This window comes from Octodon degus, unplaced genomic scaffold (genome assembly GCF_000260255.1).
Source record: "Octodon degus isolate 3935 unplaced genomic scaffold, OctDeg1.0 scaffold00314, whole genome shotgun sequence".
Taxonomy (NCBI): domain Eukaryota; kingdom Metazoa; phylum Chordata; class Mammalia; order Rodentia; family Octodontidae; genus Octodon; species Octodon degus.
The window spans coordinates 754,117-776,728 of record NW_004524890.1 but is presented as its reverse complement, the minus strand read 5'-3'; the positions used below and the strand labels follow the sequence as shown (position 1 = coordinate 776,728).

At 36.3% G+C, this 22,612-nt stretch overlaps 1 protein-coding gene across 2 annotated transcripts in view; it reads left to right on the top strand.

Annotated features, from left to right (window-relative positions):
• Positions 1-22,612, top strand: part of Fam120c (family with sequence similarity 120C) — a 362,539-nt gene that overhangs the window by 63,145 nt on the left and 276,782 nt on the right. Inside the window, exons 2-4 of one of the 2 annotated variants that reach the window (XM_004647578.3) lie at positions 6,120-6,366; positions 7,793-7,875; positions 12,393-12,521. In XM_004647578.3, the coding sequence (XP_004647635.1) occupies positions 6,120-6,366; positions 7,793-7,875; positions 12,393-12,521 (459 nt within the window). Of the gene's footprint in view, positions 1-6,119; positions 6,367-7,792; positions 7,876-12,392; positions 12,522-22,612 lie in introns of those variants that run through there. The other variant, XM_023707819.1, reaches the window with a different exon arrangement.

Genomic DNA, 22,612 nt, shown 5'->3' with positions numbered 1-22,612 from the left:
TAAAATAAAAATTGCTGGGGGATATACCTAAGTGTGAAGACTTTGGGTTCCATCCTCAGTATCACAAAAAACAAAAAAATCAGAAAGTAAGAAATTTTGTTATGTGCTACAACTTTGATATATCTAGAGCATATTATACCAAATGAAATAAACCAGTCACAAAGGACAAACAATATGATTCCATTTTCTGATCTGTATGAAGTAATTGAATTCATAGAAATAAAATAAAATGGTACATTTTTGTGGTTTTTAAAAATATATAAAAAGAGGGGCAAGATAAACAATGGTTTAATGTTGATAACATTTGAAACTGTATAACGCAATCATGGAGGTTCTTTAAAGTATGCTGACTGAATGTTTAAAATTTTCCATAATAAATTCTTTATAAGTACCTAGTGGATATTAAGTAGTTTCTCATGGTTTTGATTGGCATTTCTTTAAAAACTAATGATGTTGAATGTATCTTGTGTCTTTATTGACCAGCTTTACATTTTAACTCTGGAACTTTGGTCAAGTTCCTTGACATGTGAGCCTTACTATCTTATCCATTGTCTTCAAAAGGAGATACAGTAGCACCTCCTTTATCTGTAGTTTTACTTTCTATGGTTTCATTTACCTGTGTTTACCTATAGCCCAAAAATATTAAGTAGACAACTCTAGAAATAATTCATACATTTAAGATAATGTACTCTTTTCAGTGATGTGATGAATTGTCACACCATCCTGCATAATTTGTGAGTCAACTATGTGGATCTATGCTATCAGAGTACCTATATAGGAAATTTTTTAGGGGAAAAGGGAGGAAGGAAAAAGAAAAAGAAGATGAAAACAGAAAGAAAAAATGAAATCAAAGCTTTTGTAAATAAGAGGAAGGGGGCTTGAAGGGAGGGTAAAGGAATGGGAACAAAAAGAACCAAGCTATATCATGTACAGGTACAAATTCTCTGTATGGAATGTGATCACTGTGCATACCTAAAATATAGCGATAAAATTAATTAAAAGAACTTAGTCTGGAGGTGCCAGTATATGGATAACTTCGGTATTCCTCAAATGTAACAATAGACAAATACACAGGAATGATATTTTACGTGTCTAACTCTATTTTATAAAAAGAAAAATATTGTGCTCTCTAGGAAAATGCCTGGTACACTGACTGGAAGTCAGATCAGCCTCAGTTTGAGTTCTATCTACCATTCATTCATTATGCAATTTTAGGGATAATCAACCTCTTACATCCTTACTTTCATCATCCTAAATGGAATAAAGTTTGTGACCTCTATGTGTTGGAAATATACCATTTGGGTACATCCTGTGATGTAACATACTGAGGGGGAGGTTCATGTCTTTTCTTTGAGACATGGTGTTGTAAAGCAAGAATTTATTTGAAAAACCACTGAACTAACTAGCTGTCTATTTCCTGTCTGCATTTTTAAATCATATGTGCCTCACCTTGGCTATTCTGATGATGAACACATGTGGGTGGAATATATGGCATATAGAACAGGTTAACAATAAATAATAGCTTTATTATTTTTTAACAAAGGTCTCCTGTCAGTATTTGTAATTTAAGTAATATATATTATATTCATTTCAGCATTGTGGGTTTTTTTGTTGTTGTTGCTCTGTGATAGGGTATTGCTATATAGTTCAGGTTGGCACTGAACTTCCTGTGTAGACCTAGTTGATGTAAAACTTATGGCAATTCCTCCTGCCAAAGCTTCCTGAGAACTAGAATTATAGGCAGGCATCTCCATGCTTGCCTAGTGTTCTGGTTTTGAAGAGCTTCACATCAGGCTTCATGAAAGAAGTCATAAAACAAACAGAAAACCCCTAGACATTTGAATGAAAACATGCACAGGAAGTAATTCTGAGTTGAACAATTGTGATCACATCAAAATTAAAAGCTTCTGTACAGAAAAGGAAACCACTAACAAGAGTGAAGAGACAATGTACAGAATAGGCAGAAGTTTTTACCAGTCACTCCTGTGAAAAAGACATAACATCTGAAATATATAAAGAATTAAAAAAAATCAGAACCATCCAAATTTAAAGACCTAATCCAAAAATGGGCTACTAAGACAGACACTTCCCAGATGAAGTACAAATAGCAAATAAATATATGAAAAAAAAGTTCAACATCATTGGTAATTCAAGAAATGCAAATTAAAACAACACTGGAATTCTATCTCACCCCAGAAGGAATGGCTATTATGAAGAAGTCAACCTATAACAAATGCTGGAGAGGCTATGGAGAAAAGGGAACACTTCTCCCCTATTGGTGTGAGTGTAGACTGGTGCAACCAATATAGAAATCAGTGTGGTTATTCCCCAAAAAGCTAGGATTAGAGGTCCTATTTGACCCAGCTATTCCCCTTCTTGGTATCCTTCCTCAAAGAGGTAAAAGGACCCCCTACAACAGTGACATTATGCACACCCGTGTTTATAACAGCACAATTTACAAAAGCTAAATCTTATAGCTCATATGTCAATCAATAAATGAAGTGGTAAAGAAAATGAGGTATGAAAGCTCGTGGAAGAGAAAGGAGGAACTCTTGAAGACATAGGGGTAGGCAAAGAGTTCATGAACAAAAATCAAATCGCACAGGTAATAATGGAAAGAATTAACAAATGGGACCTCCTCTTATTGAGAAGTTTCTTCACATCAAAAGAAATTACCAACAAAGTGAAAAGGCAACCCACAAATTTGGAAAATATCATGACAAATAAGTACTTAGACAAAGGTGTGCTCTCTAGAATTTATAAAGAACTAAAAAACACTAGGTCCTCAAAATTTAAAGACCCAATCCAGAAATGGGCATCCGAGATGAACACACGCTTCTCAGAGGAAGAAATTAAAGAAGCGAATAAATATATGAAAAAATGCTCCTCATCGCTAGCCATTCGTGAAATGCAAATTAAAACCACATTGAGATATCATCTCACCCCAGAAAGAATGACTATCATAAAGAAATCACCCAACAACCAATGTTGGAGAGGCTGTGGGGAAAAAGGAACCCTTCTCCACTGTTGGTGGGAGTGTAGACTGGTGCAACCATTATGGAAATCAGTATGGAGACTCATTAGAAAAGTTGGACTGGAAATCCCATTTAAACCAGCTATTCCTTTACTGGGAATTTTCCCAGAGGATCTGAAAACATCATATAATAGGGATATATGTGTGCCTATGTTTATAGCAGCACAATTTGTGATAGCGAAATCATGGAAACAACCAAGATGCCCATCACCTGAGGAATGGTTGAGAAAGATGTGGTATTTTTACACAATGGAGTATTATTCAGCTATTAAGAATGATAAACTGCAAGCCTTTATATTGAAGTGGATGCCACTTGAAGATATACTCATAAGTGAAATAAACCAGACACACATGTGTAAATATCATATAGTTTCCCTAGTATAAGAACTCAAAAGAAGAAATACAAATAGAAAGGTGTAACACAATTAAAAGGAAAGTAGGAACTTGAGGATTAGACAACGAAGAGAGGGCAAGGGGAAAAGCTACAAAACATGACAGGGGCAAAGCCATATATTTATATGCACAAGATGGTTAAGGGAATGAGCCTGAGAATCTGCAGCATGTTTTTAAAACTAGCAGTTAATTGGTAGGATTCTCACCCTGACTAACTATGTATGCTGATACCTGTGAACTAAGCAACTGCACTGAGGATAGTAATGTGTAGTGGTAGGGTCACGCTTGGAATGCCTGTCATTCTGGTCTTCTAAATATGTACTGTTTGTCATGACATACCAATTATGGCCATACTGTCTCTCAAGTAAATTTTTTTTTTTTTTAAAAGGGGGGAGGGGGCCTGCCCATTAGCTCAGCTCTTTAAGTGGCTGCTTCAGCAAAGCAGCCAAGCTCAGGTTGCTGTGGTTCGATCCCCACAACTCAAGGCAGCCAAACCTGCCCTGAAGGCATCCGGAGGAAAAAAAAATTTTAAAAAGGGGGTAATAAATGAAAACATAAGAAAATAATGTCATGGTACTGTCCTGCTACAATGCTGTGTATGGTTAGATCTCTAAATTTCTGTAAAAATATGTAATTGTTCCTATTTTAAAAAATATTTTTTAATTTTAAATTTTTTTCTTCGTATTCTGTAGAGACTTAAAGTTTAACATATCAATACTTGATGGAAAATACCTATTCCATGTTATGCCTAAGATGTTTGATATTCTGACAGATACTGAGGTTAAGCTCAACTTCATATGTTGTAGGGTAATAATAATAAGCTTCTCTTCTAGATGGTTAACAACCTAAATTCGCAGACCAAAAATTAGAGAAAACAAAGAACTGCAAGGATAGCCAACATTTTGGCCTAGCCTTTCCAGTTCAGTGAAAATTCACAACATAGGAGAACCTGTACTGTAACATCATGTAATTCAGTTGTGTCCCAAATTTTCTGATCAAGGAGATTATGGGGCCTCAGAGGAAAGTGATCGATGATGTAGAGTGTGCCTAAGGAGAGTCACATGGAGAGAAAACATTCTCTCAGCTTTCTCAGAGAGCAAATTGGTCAAGCAATGGCCATGATTCATCCACATGGCTGACACTGATAAATGATCTACAAACTATGGTACAGGGTCTCAGGATAAATCCTGAGGGGATTTGATTGACCTTATCAAATACAAAAGTTACATTACTTGTTATATAGGTCTTGCTTTGTCTTGGTCTTACCCATCCAGCAGAGAAGTGTGGGAACAGAGTATAGAGAGTGAAGCCATATTAATATGATGAGCTGTAAAAGGCTGAAGTCAACATTTTTTTTGTGGAACAGGGGATTGAACTCAGGCCCTTGCAGTTGCCATGAAAGCATTTATTCCACTGAACCAGCCCCCCCCCCCCCGGCCAAGTCAACAACTTCTGTCATTGCCAGTCTTACGGAAAACCCACTATTATGGACTACTGGGTTATATTGGAATATTTTTCTGAATTCAGGCACCTACAATATTTATTTATTTTTATTTTTTTTTACCTACAATATTTAAATGACAATGGAATACCCTTCTCTGACAAAACTAAACAAAAAGCGGGATACAAATGAATGTCCATTTTGTATCTGTATGTTCAAAATAGTTAAGATAGATACATAGCTTCATTCTCTTGGATCATTGAATAGAGAGATTTTTTCTAATAGTATTTGTGGACAGGATATCATATCTGCATCTTGTACAATGAATAACCACTAAGGCAACAATATGAAATGTATTAATTAGTGCAACTGTGCTAGTAATTGTTTTGAAACTATCTCATTGCTATTTGTTTCTCAATAAAATTATAAAAAAAGAAAATGTGTTATTTATACATAAGGGAGTACTGCTGTGCCATAAGGATAAACTTGAGTCATTTGTAGGAAAATGGATGCCTCCCAAAGAACATAATTTTAAGTGAAATAAGTCGGACACAAGTTTAAATTTGCATTGTTTGACTTGTGCGAGAAACTAAAAGGGTAATAAGGAGCAAAATGGAGGATAGGTAGTAGGAAATAAGAACTTGTTCAAAGGGAAAGGAGAACAAGGGTGGAGGGTTAAGGGAAGAAAAGGAAAACAAAGGTTTTTAAAATATGGGAATGGGTTAAAAGATATATTATGTACAGGTAAAAATTATTAATGTGATCAATATGTATGACATATATGCTTATATACTAATAGAAATGGAAAGTTAAAAAATTCTGCCTATTTTTATAGTAATAAAGTTCTAAGGAGTGGTATCTTTTTTATTTTATTTTATTGAGAAATAGCTATGAGACAGTTTCAAAACTGATTGATAGGACAGTTTCGATGATTAATACATTGTACATTGTTATCTTCTTAGTGGTTCTCTATAGTACAAGATGCAGACAGGATATCCTGTCCAAACACTATTAGTGCAAATCTTTCTTCTCATTGAATTAAGTGAAAGTAGCTGTATATCTATCGTAACTATTCTGTATATACAAATACAAAATGGTCCTTCCTTTGTATCCCTTTTTGTTTATAGGAGTCCTATTAGCCACATGTGATCTTAAATTTCACTAATTTTAAAACACAGTTAGTAGCCTTTGTGACTTTTAACCAAATGCTGATCCTTTTCTATGGCATGATATGTTCTTTTTCTCTCTTAGGTCTTCCAGAGCCTTGAAGATCATCATTTAGAAGTGGTAGCTTTTTTCAGGGAAAATGGCTTCCATGGCCTTCTTGCCCATGACTCCGAGTATGCTCTCTATAATATTCCTTCTTACTACAGTTCCCATGCTCTAAAGTTGAGCTGGAATGGGAAGAACCTCACTACCAACCAGTTCCTGATGCAGGAGGTGGCCAAGCAACTGGGCTTGAAGCGCATGAATTTTCCCATATTTGCTGCACTGTTAGGTAAGTGCTTCAAAGGAGGGAAGTCAATTATTGTTAGTTTCCTCTTCCATTATTAAGGGATGAAGGCTAGCATAATTTAGCCTGCCATTGTCTTTTTAAAGTCCTTATACAAAAAACTGCTGTAGAAAACCCAGCAAGGGTTTGAGCTGCTTAGGAGACTAGTCTAAAACTCAGGATGTTTATGTTTGTCTCATGGATTATCATAGGGTATTACAGAACATTAATTAGGTTCATATAAAATATATATATATATATATATAATCAATAATTTTTTTGAGACAGGACCTCACTGTGTAGTTCAGGCTGGCCTTGAATTCTCTAGGTAACACTGCCTGGCCTGGAACTTGGGATGAATCTCCTGCCCCACCTCCTGAGTGCTAGGGTGACCTGCATATGCCACCACTCTTGGCTATAAAACTTTGTTTTCATAGTTCATAACTGTTGTATGCAGGGTATATCTTAAGCCTTAAGTTTCACTAGTCCTAGACAACTTTGGTTCCTTACTTACATCATTCACATTTCTTCCCCAGTGTCTAAAATTTAAATCAGAAACACAAATTGTTGATTTTATTTTTTCTTTGTCTCTTGTGTTAGTATTATAAAATTTCCAACATGCAGTAAAATTGAAAGAATTTTGCTGTAAAAAACCCTTTATTTGCCACCTATATTCTGCCATTAACATTTTACTATACTTGCTTTATCAGATATCTATCCATTTCTCTATCCATTCATTTATGTTTTAAGATCTATTTTAAAGTAAATATAGATGGTTCGTTATATTTTAAATTTGTTTTTCAATTACTGACATAAATGTTAATATCTATATCAGCTGTGACCTCTACTCTATAAATCTCAAAAGACAGGACTTTGATAATCTAACAGAATCAACACAAGTTTTAAAATTAGGTCTTATGTAAATCATTGAAGTCAAACTTTGCCAGTTTCAGTTTGCTCATCTATAAAATAGGACTAATAATACTCCATGGTATTATTGATGAAGTTAAGTGAAATGAAATATAGAAAATGTTCAGCCCTTACTAGGCAGTCATTACTTTGGTGGTTTTCATTATAAATGATAGTATGATTAGGTGATAAATTAATAAATAGCATGAACTTTGTAGTCAGACAGTCCTAGCTTTTTAACGTGGTGTGGGCCTATCTTGGTTTAAGTCAAAAACTTGTCTCAACCTTCATTTTCTTATCTGTAGAGTGGAGATAATAGTCTCATGCATGATCATTACAAGGATGATGCATGTAATGTGTATGATACATAATAGAAGTCAGCACACAGCTTCTGTAATTATTACTTTAAGGATATAGGCCAGTGTGAATTAATGGGTCATTTTCCCTACCAGGACTCTTTTTATGGCCTGGAGTTTCTAAGAAATCATTTTTACAGTCAATAAATGACAAATATACTTTGTAGGTAACCACATTCTTCCAGATGAGGATCTGGCTGCTTTTCACTGGAGCCTTTTAGGACCAGAACATCCTCTTGCATCACTTAAGGTAATATGCCCCTACTTCCTTCCTGTACAGATGAGGGGACATCAGGTTCTGATTGTAGCTTGATGAAATAATTATCTTTTATTAGATATAAAATATTTCACACCCATAAAAAATGTAGTTGTAGCTAGGCGTGGTGGCCCACACCTGTAATATGAGTACTTGGGGGACTGAGGCAGGAGGATTACTGTGAGTTTGAGGCCAGCCTGGGTTGCATAGTGAGTTTAAGACCAGCCTGAATTATAGAGTGAGACCCTGTCTCTCAAAGAAATTAAAAAATCCTTACTTGTAATAATTCCTTTAATATAGTAAGAATTGATATAAATCTCTGAAGAAAAATACTAGTGCCCTAATAATGAAATAATGAGCAAAGGATAGAATCAGGAAATTCATACAGAGGACATATAGCTACCAACAATATGTCTAGATATTCACCTTACTAGTGATTACACATGTGAATAGAATGATCAGTGTGATTTTTTTAAATTAACAGCAAATACTGAAACAGTAGTCTACTGCTATCAAGTCTATGGCAAGACTGATACCCTATTACACCTTTAGTGGTAGTGCAAGTTGATGAGTATATTTTTCCCCTCTTTCCCTTTTCTGTATGACTATTTCATACTTTCCTTTCTTTCTTCCAATCTCTAAGTCTTGTCATTTGCTTACCCATAGTCTATAACCTTACTTGGTGTTAAGATGAAGGCAGTATGTAGAGAACTTCCATCAGCTCCCAGAAATTGCCTTTGTGTATCTGCAAGCCCAAGTGCTCGGCCTGCCTGCTGTTAACTGTGGATTACCTGTCCATGTTCCTGTGAAAGGCCAACCCTATAGTATACTCATTTGCCAATTTAATCAATTCTTCCCCTTTTTCCTCCATCATCCATTTTTTCCATCTTCATTGATTCTTTTCATCAACAGGATAAGCATGCATCCATTTTCTTTTTATTATTTGTTTTTACAATATTAGGGACTAGCCCATGATCTTCTCACTTAGCTTAGCCTTTTTTTTTCTTTCATTTGGAGACAAGGTCTTGCTGAGTTACCCTCCTAGAGCTTGAACTTGTAATCCTCCTGCCTCAGCTTCCTAGAATGCTAGATTACAGGCATGAGGTACCATACCTGTTTTATTTGAGGGGAGATAGGTTCTATGTAGGCTGGTCTTTAACTTGCTGTATACTCTAAGCTATCTTCAAACTCACAATCCTCCTGCCTCAGCTGCCTGAGTACTGGGATTATAGGCATATGTCATCATATCTGTTGTATGTATCTATTAAAAAATTCACTTCTAATCTCATTCTTGCCCACTCAAGCCCACTGCTCTATTTTTACTGTCTGTCTGTCTGTTGGAAGTACTGAGGATTGAACTCAAGTTGTTGCACTAGGCAAGAGTTCTACTGCTGAGCTAAATGTCTGTGTTTCTTATTTTATTTCGATACAGAGTTTTGCTATCTTGCCTAGGCAGGCTCTGAATTTATGATCCTTTTTCCTCAGCCTCCCGAATAACTGTAATTATATATGTGTACTTTTGCCCAGTTTTGTCTATATAGTACTTAAGCTGCTTACTGTCTTCTTCCCCTATTCTCTTTTCAATCTGGTTTGTTGAAGTTGCCCTCAACAAGGTCAACAATAACCTCAAGTTAGTAAACCCAGTGGCTAGCTCTCCATTGTTATCTTACTTGATCGGTTTGCAGCATTTGACCCAGCCATTAATTCTTCACTTAGCTTTAAGAACAGTGTCTTCTTCTGGTTTCCTGCCTATCTCACTGACTGTTTTATTCAGTTTGTATAGCTGCTTTTAGCTTTTTTTTTGGCTTTTAACTTTTAGCTTTGGAATGTTCCAGAGTTCTATTCTGGATCCTTTCTCTTCTATCTAGAAGTATGATTGATCCAGTCTTATGTCTTAAAATCATCTCTCCATTGATGACTTCTAAGACTCTGACCTCTCCTTTGAACCCCAAACTCTAATACCATGTCTATTAAATATCCTTATTTACATATCTAATAGGCATCTTAAAGTAATATTTCTGGTGGAAGCTCCTAATCATTCTTGTAAGCCTGTTCCTTATGCAGCTATCTTCATTTTTTTAATGGCAGTCTCATCCTTCCAATTTTTTAGGCTAAAATCCTTGGAATTATCTTTTTTATTTTTTTCCTTGGCATCATCTAGATTTCCCTCTCACATCCCACATCTCATATGTCCAGCAAATACCATCAAACTGGGCATGGCAGCATATTTCTATAATTATAGGCACTCTGGAGGCTGAGGCAGGAGGATCAGAAGTTCCAGACCAACCTGAGCAAGTTAGTGAGACCCTGTCTGAAAATATAAAATAAAAATGGATAAGGCTGTATCTTCATTGCAGAGCACGTATCTAGCAAGGGTAAGACCCTGGGTTTAATCACTGGAAATTAAAAAAGAAAAACCTATCACTTCTATCTTTAAAAACATATATGTTTCTTACCATTTTTGTTACTGCTACCCTGGTTGAGTCACCATTATTTCCTATTATAATTATTATAATAGGTTGCTAATCATTGGTCTTCTTACTCGCCCCCACACACCCCCAACTAATCTTGATATAACAGCATAGTGAACCTTTAAAATAAAAATAACCAGAACATGTCACTTCTCTAAAATATCCCAATGACTCTTCATGTCACTCATCTAATTCTTCTTCCCAAAGCCTAGAAACCTCTTTACTGTGTGGCCCCCTGTCACATTTTTAATCTCATATTTCCCTCCTCACTCTTGGAACCTTCCTACTTGCTAGTCCGTCTGTTTGAAATGCTTTTTCCTCTCCCATAGCCATTTTCTGACTCCTAGAATTTTTTTCAAATGTTAATTTCTCAGTAACACTTCTGCTGATTACTGCATTTAAAATTAGATGCACACATATGCACATATATGCATGCTTGCATTTTCTAGCCCTTTTTTCTATGGTTACTTTTTCTTTCTTTCTTTCTTTTTTGCGGTACTGGGGATTGACCTCAGGACCTTGCACTTGCCAGGCAGGCACTTATTCTATTGAGCTATCTCCTCAGCACCTATGGTTACATTTTCTTAATAGGGCTTACCTGTTAAGTGGATGGAATACTGGGCCTTCATATTGAGCTATGTCCCTAGCCCATATTTTGAGTGTTTCTCTTAGTTGCTCGGGCTAGCATGGAACTTTCTATCCTCCTGTCTCAGCCTCCCAGAGTACTAGGATTATAGTTATGCACCACATCAAGTTTCTGTTTCTTTTGTTTCAGTTCCTTCATCTGATCCCAATACATCTACAATAAAATTTAACTTCTCACTTAGAGAAGGTTTTTTTTTCTTTCTTGTTCACTGCTGTGTTCCTAGTACTAGCTAGGACAGTACCTTTTTACATAGTATGCATGCAGTAAATGTTTTTGAACAAATGAAAGCTATAACATTTTGGCCAAACAGTTTTTACCAAAAGCTTTTAAGAAGTTTATACCCTCTGACTCAGGAAGTGTAGTTTGAGAAAGTATAAAATTAAATAATTGGAAAATGGGCAATAAATAATACGTACATTGCATGAAAATAACAAAAAAGTTTGAGAACTTTTTTATGCATATAAAAAGTATGGAAAACAATATAGTAATATAATGTTTCCATTACATTATCTTCCAGTTCGCAAGATTTTGCCATACTTGCTGGGATGTTGCTAATGTATTTTGAAGCAAATGTCAAACCTCAAGTTATTATAGTCTCACATTCTTTAACATACATCTGTAAGACACTTAATTGTCTTACATAAGCGTACTACCATTGTCACTCCTAAAAAAATTAATGCCAATCTTTTGGTATCATCTTAATACCCACTCAATTTTTACATTTTCTTGATAGTCTCAAAAAGGCGTCTTTGTGGTTAGTTCAAATCAGGATCCAAAGCTTTTCCACACCTAACATTCCTTAGTTTTTTTAGAGACAAGATCTCCCTATGTAGTACAGGCTGGCCTTGTACTCACTCATGTAAACTAGGCTGGCCTTAAAATCATGGCAATCCTCCTGCCTCAGACTCCCAGCTGCTGAGCTTATAGGTGTGTGCACCACACCTGGCCAAATAATATTACTTTTATTAGCAAAAATCAGGATCAGCTACAATGTTTTTGAGCTGTCTGTGGTAATCCTAGCAGGAGGCTGGGGCAGGAGAATCACCCCAAGCTTGAGGCCAACTTGGGCTACAGAGGGAGTCCAAGACCAGCCTGATCTACATAGTGAAGACCTGCCTCTAAACAAAACAAAATGTCTCTTGTAATAGAGCTGATTCATTATGACAATGTCATAAAACAATTGTTATCTCTGTAGGAGTATCATAGATACATTTTTATGTCTTTATACCTTATCAGTCTTTCCCAAGTATTCTGTACTAAAAAATCAGGTGGGAAAATATTTTTTAAAAGTAGTTTTCAATGGCTTTACTGAAATTGCATTCCATAGCTCATCCCCACGTGCCTTCTCAGGAATTGATTTGTAGTATCAATTACCGTAATTTCCCGCTTTTCAGGTGCGAGCTCATCAGCTGGTTCTTCCGCCCTGTGATGTGGTGATCAAGGCTGTTTCTGAGTATGTTAGTGCCATCAAAGACCCTTCAAACCTCGATGTCGTGGGGAAGGATGTTTTCAAACAGTCTCAGGTGAGCTAGCCTTCTTCCTAAGTCAACACTTCGTTTCATGCCTCCAGAAACACTAGAAAGTGTCCTATTTTCTGTGATACCTAACTTCTCTCCTCTTATCTAGATTTCCTTTTAGAAGCAGTTGATCTGGATTAGAAGTTTTGGGGGTTTTTTCCTTTCCTTTCTCTTATTTTCTATTAATAATGAAAGTAATGCTAGCTCATTCTGGAAAACTCAGAAAATAAAGAAAACAACTTAAAATCTCATTCATTATCCAGAAACAACTTGGTATAGTTAACACTCTGGCACATTGCCTTCTTTTTTCTCTCTGTGTGTGTGTGTGTGTGTATGTTGCTTGGGATTGAACCTAGGACCTTCCATATGCTAGACAAGAAGAGTTCTATCACTAATGCTCCTTCCTATTTCCTTTTGGGACAGTCTTACTAAGCTCTCCACACTGGCCGCAAACTTTCAGTCCTCCTGCCTCACCCCTCCCAGTAGCTGAGATTGCAGGTGTAGTACCATGTGTATTTTATTTTATTTGTTTTATTTATTTACTTATTTATTTTTGAGACAGGGTCTCGCTATGCAGTTTGGGCTGGCCTTATGCTCACTTTTGTAGGCCCCAGGCTGGTCTTGAACTTGTAGTGATCCTCCTCTCTCAACCCCCAAGTACTGGGATAACAGGCATGTGCTACCACACCTGGCTCTTGGCCAGCAAGGCATGCCCTAGGATGGGTGTAGAAGCGGCACGGCACACAGGGCTCAGGGCTGAACTCACAACCTTGCGCTTGCCAGGTAGGTGCTTATGCCTCACAGCTATCTCCCCAGCCCCACCATGTGTATTTTAATATAACAGAAGCTCTGCTTAGTAAAGGATAAAACGGATAATGAAAAATACTATATAAGATGAGTCCACATAAAATAAGAATCAAGATTTTACTGATAATAGTGACTGAAATAGTTGAACTTTGATTTTATTTTATAAAATGAAACTAAAGATTGTGAAAATAAACTGGTTTTATTTTTGACAATTTGACATGAAAAACTGAGTTTTCCACTTTTTTTTAAAATTAATTTTCAAACTGAGTTTTCTATATGTGTGCAGTTTTCTAAACTTTTACCAGTTAGAAGAAATTTCTCAATCATAGTCTACCATCAAATATTTTAGGAGTATCTTTAATGTTTAGATAATATATTAGTAACATGCAATAATTATATCACAAGTTCTCAAGCAGAGGCAGTCTATTGCAAGGACCTTTTTCATTGCCAGTTATCATTGGCTATTTTAAGTTAGAAAACTTTATAGCAACACTGAATACTATAGAAATGAGCTTTTCTCAGTAACACTTGAGTTGTTGCAATATTTGCTTATCTATTTGGTTGTTACAAAAAAATTCTTAACTCTAATTGATGGTTGTTGCCATAATAGTATATTGCCTGTATTTCTACCTCTAGTAAATGGGTTTTATGTGCTAGATTTTAATATCCTTGAGCCTGGGCAAGTGTGCAAGTCTTTTTAAAAGAAATATGATTTACTTGCACAAAACTGATAGTTTTAAGAGATCGCTAATGCCCTTGAAATGTTTTTTGTGGGTATGAAACAAATACTGAGCATTTGAATTGGTCCCTCTTATTATAATATTGAAATTAAGTCTACTTAATTTATCAAGTTGTGTTCATGCCCTGATTTTATATACTTGTATCTATCAATAAACATTGTGATACTTGAAATAAAAAACAAAAACAAAAAAACTTTTACCAGTTAGAGACTTAGGTAACTTCAGGTTACAGAACAGTTGTACTATTCAAAATATCCCACATACTATCCTTTTGTAATAATTTCCAAGCTAAACCCTAATCCCAGTAAGCAGCATATCTTCTCTGTCATTGTAGTTATGCCTTCTAGAGAATATATAAAATATATGAATGGAATCATATGATATGTAATCCTTCAGAATGGCTTCTTTCATTTCATATAATACCTTTGAGATTCTTCTAAATAATTGCTTGTTACATATATTAATAATTCATTTTTATTGCTGAGTAATATTCATTGTATGGTTATATTAGTCAGCTTTCTAATCACAGGGTCTTGCTTTATAGTACAGGCTGGAGTTGAAGTCACTATATAGCCCAGGCTGGCCTGAAACTCATGGTAATCCGCCTGCCTTAACCTCTCTAGTGCTGGGATTAAACGTGTATGCCACCAACCCTGGTGAAATTTGAGAGGTTTAGTGTCATCATGATTTCAGGGCATTCAGTCTGTGGCTGGCTGGCTCCAAGGCTGAAACGTGGTAGAGGGAAGCTATAGTAGAGCAAAGATGCTTAGTTCATGGAGCCTAACAAGCATAACAGTGCAAGAGAGAATAGGGCCAGGGACAATATATAGTTCCCAAATTCATGCTTCCATTGCTCACCCAGACACATACAGCAATGTGCTTTAATAATCTCTTGGATGGATACCAGGCCAATCAAGTTAACACAGTTAAGATTCGTCATCACAACAGATCTACCACATGTTGTTTATCTGTTTACCCATTAAAGGATATTTAAGTTAATTACAATTTTTGGTGATTTTGAATAGTGTTATAAGGACTGGTGCACAGGTTTTTATGTGAGCATAAATTTTAATTTCCCTCATTTAAATATCTAAGAGTGGGATTGCTGCGTCATATGGTAAGTACATTTCTAAATTTATAACTTGATAAAACCATTTTCCAGGATAACTTCCTTTTTATTATCAGCACTTGGTCAGTATTTTAAAAATTTATAGTTTATTTTTATTTTGTAGTGTTTGAAATCAGTTTGAACTTTGTGCATGTTATGTACAAGTACTGTACCACTAAGCACTAAACACTCCATGTGTTTACGGAGTTTTTATGGTTTCTTTTGCCATTGATTTCCATTTGTATTGCATTATGGTCCAATAATATGTATGGGATAATTTCAGTTCTTGTGCATTTAAGTGTGTTCTTTGAGATAATATGTAGTTTGCTTTGGAGAATGTACCATGTACAATTGAGAAGAATATATATTCTGATATTATTTGGTTGAACACTTTGTAAACATCTACTAAGTCCATTTGTTTGTGGTTTTGATTTAGTTCCAGTATTTAATTTTTTTTGTCTAGTTGATGTAATTTTGAGAGTGGGGTATTAAGGTTCCCCATTATAATTATGTTAGTGCTTATGTGATTTTCATGTCTGTTAATATCTGCTTTATATAGTTGGTGTACCAATATTTGGTGCATATATATTTAGCAAATATATATTGATGTTCTTTGTCTCTTTTATTCTCATTAACTTTATTGAAAATCAGTAATTATATAGCATATTAAAAATTGTAGACAAACATTGAAAGGTGCAAGACATAATATGTAGACAGAGTGAATTTTAGAGTAATATTTCAGAAATGAATACGTACCATGAGATTACTAGTAGATTGCACATTGTAAATAAATTACTTACAAACTTAAATGAATATAACAATAAAAATTATCCAAGATAAAAATGAAGAAGGAAGAATTTATATATCAGTCATATAATAGTTCACTCTGTGTCAAAATCAAGAAATATTCATATAATTAGAATTCTCAAAGTAGAAAGCCTTTGTCTCTTTTGATCTTTCTTATTTTGAAGTTCACATTGTCTGCAAACAGAATAGATGCCCCTACTTTTTTCTGGGCTCCTGTTGCACAAAGGAGCAACAGGAGCTGTTTTCCATCCTTTGACTTTCAGTCTATGATTTTTTTAGTTATATATGTTTCTTGTGTACAGTGTAATATTGGATCTTGTTTTTTTGAGCCATTTTGCTTGTCTTTTTTGATTTGTGAATTGAGATAATGTACATTGGTGGTTATGACTCATATGTGTTGGTTTGTCTTTATCCTATAGTTTTCCTGTTAATGATTCTCTGTCTTTCCCATGTTGAATTGCTTTCCCTACCTAGTATTGTCTTTCTGTTGGTACTCTTGGAATCGTGGGCTTTTTTTTTCTTCCTAGTATATCTTTCAGAACTCTTTGTAGACCTAGCTTGGTTGTCACAAATTTCCTCAGTTCTTTGTATGTTACTATTTTATTTCTCCATTAATGCTGAAAGATAATTTTGCAGGATATATCAGTGTGGGTTGGAAGTTGTTTTCTTTCAGGGACTGAAATGCTTCACTCCAAGCCCTCCTTGACTTAAGGGTTTGTGTAGAAAGTCTCCTGTGATTCTGATGGGCTTTCCTTTATATGTGATTTCTTTCTTTTCTCTAATAGCTTTTAATGTTGTGTGCTCCTGGGCTGAATTTCTAGAATCTTGACTATTGTATGCTTTTATTAGATGTTTTGTTCATGATTAATTGAAGTTCTGTATGTCCCAATTAATTGTGTGTCAGTTTCCTTTTCCATGCTTAGGAAGTCTTCTGCTATTACTTCTCAGAACATTTGTTTTTCTCAATGTCTTTTGTGCTGACTCCTGCATTTTCATTGACTCCACTCAGTCTTATATTGTTCTTCTTTGCATCATCTTACAGTCGTTCGATTGTTTTTACATGGTCCCTTGCTATTTTTAAGAGGCCTTGGTTTTTGTGATCACTAAGTTTGGTTCTGTCTTCCAGGTCTGATACTCTATGTTCACTTTCTTTCACATGGTTTTGCAAATTTTCAGTGCAATTTTTAATTTCCTAGATATCCATTTGAGTCTGTTTCATGGGTTCCATTTCTTTGTTTGTATTCATAGTTTCTATTATTTTTCTATGGCCCATTTTTTATCTATGTGTACTCTAAATTTTCTGAGCAAGTCCTTAATTATGGTCATCATCTCTTTTTTCACCTTTGAAATTATTTCCATTTTGATATGCCCTCTATAGCCTCATGCATATATCTTTTTTTTTACTTTCTTCTACTGTCATTCCTGTGAATTCATGTGGATGGCTTCTGTTTTCCTCTATCTCATTGTCCCCTGGATATGTCCTTGGTGAGCTGGAAGTCTGGAATTCCATTTTGCTTCTGTGTCTTGTCATTTTGTTTTAATTTTTTCTTTTTTTCTGCTTTTATTTTAATTTTTTTCTGTGTTTTTTAAAATATTTTTCTGAAGTTAGGTAACTATAACTAGCCTGAAAGCTTCCCTAAGAAATGTCTATTGCACTACAACATTCTTTAGGTGTAGCTGGCTGTTCTTCTTTGTGTCTGTCCCAAATCTAATCTTCCCAATTTATTAGGGATGACTTATTGCTGTCTTTTTGGCTCAGCACCCAGTCCTTTGGGGACTTATTCCTATGGGGATGATTGTGATCCCAGATTATCACATTCTTATCATACAAAGGTGAACATCTGACTATAACAAGTATGGCATCTTAGCTAATGTAGTGCGTTCAGCCATAACAGTGATCATCAAGTGTAGTCTTGTAACTGCTGTAGTAACTGCTAATTTGGTATCCCTAACCATAGGAGCAAGATCTGTAGTTATGTAACAACCTTCAACATAGACCAAGAATTTGTATACTGGATTTCCTTCCTCTTGGTAGGGTAATTTTATCACGTGTGGCAGGGCAATTTAAAATTCATAAGGGACAAAACAGAGTGACAGCTGAAAAGAAATATAGTGCAAATAAGGCTAAATGACTAAAGGTGGTCACTGTTAAGGACCTGGCCAAGATCATCAGCTGTCTGTGTGACGTGTATGGCGAAAGGATGAAACAACAAGTCAAATTTAATAATACAGAAAGGGGGATGGAGAGGTCAGTGCTTCAAGATGCACAGAGAAAAAGACATTTCCAATTCACCACTATTGATTGGGTGTATATGGTCATAGGAGGAGGTAGCTGAAGATTTAATGTGGGTGGAAGACTGAAAAAAGATGACTCAGGAGACAAAGGAGAATCATGAGATGACTCAAGAGGGTGGAAATGATCCCATGCTAAGAAGGATGGTGCTTTGGACTTTTTTTTTTAATCTTAGTGGTCTGAGTTTAGCGTTAATGGGTAGGAGAGGATGTCCCATCTATAAAGAGTTTGTGGGAAATCTGAAAAGGATAATCCCAAGCCTCCATTTATCCCTTAGGAAAGTATGCAAAATAGTCACAGTGAATTTGTGGTGCCAAACAGATCACCCATAGTTTGGGAAGCTAGAGAAGAGGACAGAAGGGAGAGAATGAAGGAGAAAGCAAAATAATTTTGAGGCAGGGTCACGGAGATAGCTCAGTGGCATAAGTGCCTGCCTGGCAAGCACAAGGTCCTGAGTTTGATACCCAGTCCAAAAAAAGAAAAGAAAAGGATTTTGAGACAGAAAGATGAGTGCATTCAACTGTAAGTCTCAAAGAAAACAGAAAGTCTGATGATCACTTCTCAGCCCTTTCCTTAAAATCAAGTGCAGGAAACACTTGTGAGGAAAGAGAGAAAACAAGGAAAACTAAGCAAACAATAAAAGTCAAAACCTATACAACCCATCCAAAATTCCATTTTTAATTAAAAAATAAAAATGGGAAAAATTATGAATAAAATTCCTCTGTTGCTCCTAGTTTGGTGTTAGTCCCCTAGTCAGAGCTGAAATTTGTATGGAATAATTCTGCCAAATTTGCAGTAGGCCAATGTGTGGGAGAGATTCCACACTCCCCTGCACATTCTGGACCTCTCCAGATCAAGCCCAGGCCCACCACTCGAGTGAGACCTGTGGTGTTCTTGGGACCCCTCCACCCCTGCAGAGCTAGCCCAAGCCCACTGTGTGAGTGAGAACATCTGATGTGCTCTCGGGACCCTTCCAGACCCAGCCCAAGCTGAGGCCCAGCAAGTGCATGGAAGAACTTCTGCACTCACCTGGCCTGCTGGGTCTCTCCAGACCAAACCTAGGCCTGCTGCATCAGTGAGAACTTCTGCCATGCTCTCAGGACCCCTCCACCCCTCCAGAGCCAGCCCAAGCCTACCATGTGAGAACTTCCCCCAAGCTCTCAGGACCTCTCCACACCCAACCCAAGCCCAGGCCCTGAAAGTGTGTAGGAGAGCTTCTGTGCTCCCCTGCGCCCCCTTGACCCCTCAAGACCCATGCCAGGCCTGGCATGCAGAGCTGGGGTAAAACTCTATGGCTGAAGTCCCTGTAGAGAGGCTAACAACCAGAACTATCCAACTAATCCAGGAGGAGAACATTTTGCCAAAGGGCACAAAAGGTTTACTTCCAAGTGATGCAGCATGAAGGAGCTGAGCACAACAGCCACACCCAAGCCAGGAAAAACTGGAAGAACTCAAACTTGGTAGATCTGCACCTGAATTTCAGTAGGTGCTAAGGTTATAACTGTACTAAAGGTCTACACCAAAGGTCACAGGACAGTGCTATACAAAATGACAAAGAGAAGGAGCAAAATGAAATCTCAGGCCCTGAGCCCACACAGAACAAGTGCAGAGGACACTAGCACAGAACAAATTGGGAGTCACACAGCTGAAATGTCTGAATTAATGGAGTCTGAAGTAAAGAAACAACTGCAGAAAGGCATAGAGGAACTCAGATCAGAAATAACTTCTGAAACAAAAAAAGAAATCTCTGAAATAATAGTGTCTGAAGTAAAGAATCAAATACAGAAACAGATAGAGGAAATCAGATCAGAAATAATCTCTGTAGTAAAAGAATAACTACTTCTCAAGAAGACACTGATAAAAACTAGAGGAGATTAAAAAAAGATCCTTGAATGAGCAATACAGGAAAGAAATAGATTGTATGAAGCACAGTCAAAGAGATACAGAGGAACTCAAAATCACAATCAAAAGCTTGCTAAAACCGTTTCAGTGAAAGTGAAGACAGACTTTCAGATCTTGAATATGTCATTGCAGCTAGTGAAAAGGTAAGAAAGGATCTCTTAAAAACAACTTGGAGGCAAAAAATAATTCATCACCTGCAAGATAATGCAAATATGAACAAAGTGAGACTCATGGCATCAATGAGAAAGAAAGACTCAACACAAATGATACGAAAAGAATATGAGCAGAAGTAATAGCAGAATCCTTCCTGAAGAGACAATCTGACATTCAGAAAACTAAACATATACAGAACACCAAATAATTTCAACCCAACTAAAAACGCAATGAGACATGTAATAGTCAAAATGCCACAAATCCAGCACAAGAACAATACACTGAAAGCTGCTACAGAAAAGAAGCAGATCACATTTAAAGCAAAACCCATCAGAATAATGGCAGACATCTCTTCACAAACCATGAAGGCAAGAAGAGCATGGAACAGAGAACTTCAAGTCCTCTATGAAAACAAATTCCAGCCCAGACTACTATACCCAACAAAACTCTCTTTCAAGTTTGATGGAGAAGTGACATACTTCCATGACAAAGAACAACTAAAGAATTTCATGATGTCAAAGCAAACCCTACACAAACTACTAAAAGATGTTCTAGAGAGGAACCTAAATGATCAGAACTCCACGAACAAGAACAGAAGGAACACACTCAATATGGCAAACAAACACAGGAGAAAAAGGAAAATGGAGTAAACAGCAGCAGGTAAATAACATGTCAAACGTAAGTCAATACATCTCATTTTCACCAATTAAGAGAAATAGACTTCCACAGTGGATTAGGAAACAAAATCTAACAATATGCTATATACAAGAAACACATTGAACTCATAAAGACATTCATCGGCTGAAAGTCAAAGGATGAAAAACAATATTACATGATCCAGCACCTCAGAAAAAAGCATTGAGGGCTGGGGAGATGGCTCAGTGGAATAAGCGCTTCCCTGGCAAGCACAAGGACCTGCGTTCAATCCCTGGTTCCACCAAAAAAACAAAAAGCATTGGTAGCAATCCTGTTCTTAGAGAGTCTCAACTTCAAAGCAATAATGATCAAACAAAGTAAAGAAGGCCACTATATTCTGGTTTGGGGAAAAATTCAAGAGGAACAGGTAACACTCATAAATATTTATGCACCAAACACGGGAGCACCCAACTATATAAGACAAATCTTAATGGACATGAAAAATCTAATATCCAATACCACAATCTTAACAAGAGACCTTAACACCTCCTTATCCCAAAAAGAATGGTCAACCAAACAAAAAATTAGCAAAGAAGTAGCAGAACTCAACCAGAGCTCGGAAAAATGGACTTAGTGGACATATACAGAATGTTCCACTCGACCACAGCTGATTACACATTTTTTTCAGCTGCACATGGGTCATTTTCTAAAATAGACCACATACTAGTCCATTGCTCATGCTTAAGTATATGCAAGAAAACAGTAATTATCCCATGCATATTATCTGGCCACAGTGTAATGAACCTGGAAATAAATGACAAAAGAAACCAGAAAAACCCCATAAATGCATGGAAATTAAACAACATTCTACACAGCACCCAATGCATCACAGATGAAATTAAACAAGAAACTGAACAATATCTACAATTCAATGAAAATTGAAGCACAATTTATCGGAATTTATGGAATGTGATGCAAGCAGTTCTCAGAGCGAAATTTATAGCTGTGAACTCACCCATTACGTAAATAGAGGGAGAACAAATTAACACCCTAATGTTCAACCTTCAACATCTAGAAAAGGAAGAGCAAAGCAAACCCAAAGCCCAAAGACCTGAAGAAATCATAACAATTGAAGCAGAAATAATTCAATCGAGATGAAGAAAACATTTCAAAGAATTAACGAATCCTAAAGCTGGTTCTTTGAAATATTAAATAAACTTGATAAGCCCCTACCTAACCTCATCAAAAAGAGGAAAGAAAAAATTCAATTACAAACAATAGGGAATGTAAAGGGTGCAATTACCACAGACCCAGTCGAAATTCAGAAGATTATCAATAGCTACTTTGACAATCTTTACTCTCACACAATAGAAGACACAGAAGAAAAGGATAGATTCCTAGAAAGGTACAAATTACCAAAACTGTATAAAGAAGATATGAAAACTCTCAATAACCTGATAACAGCCAATGAAATATGAAATGTAATAAAGCCACCGACAAAGAAGTGTCCAGGTCCTAGTGGATTCACAGTTGAATTCTACAAGAAATTTAAGGAAGATGTAATCCCTATACTCCTCAAACTCTTCCATGAAATTGAAAAGGAAGCAATCCTCCCAAAATCATTCCTGGAGGCAAGTATTATACTGATACC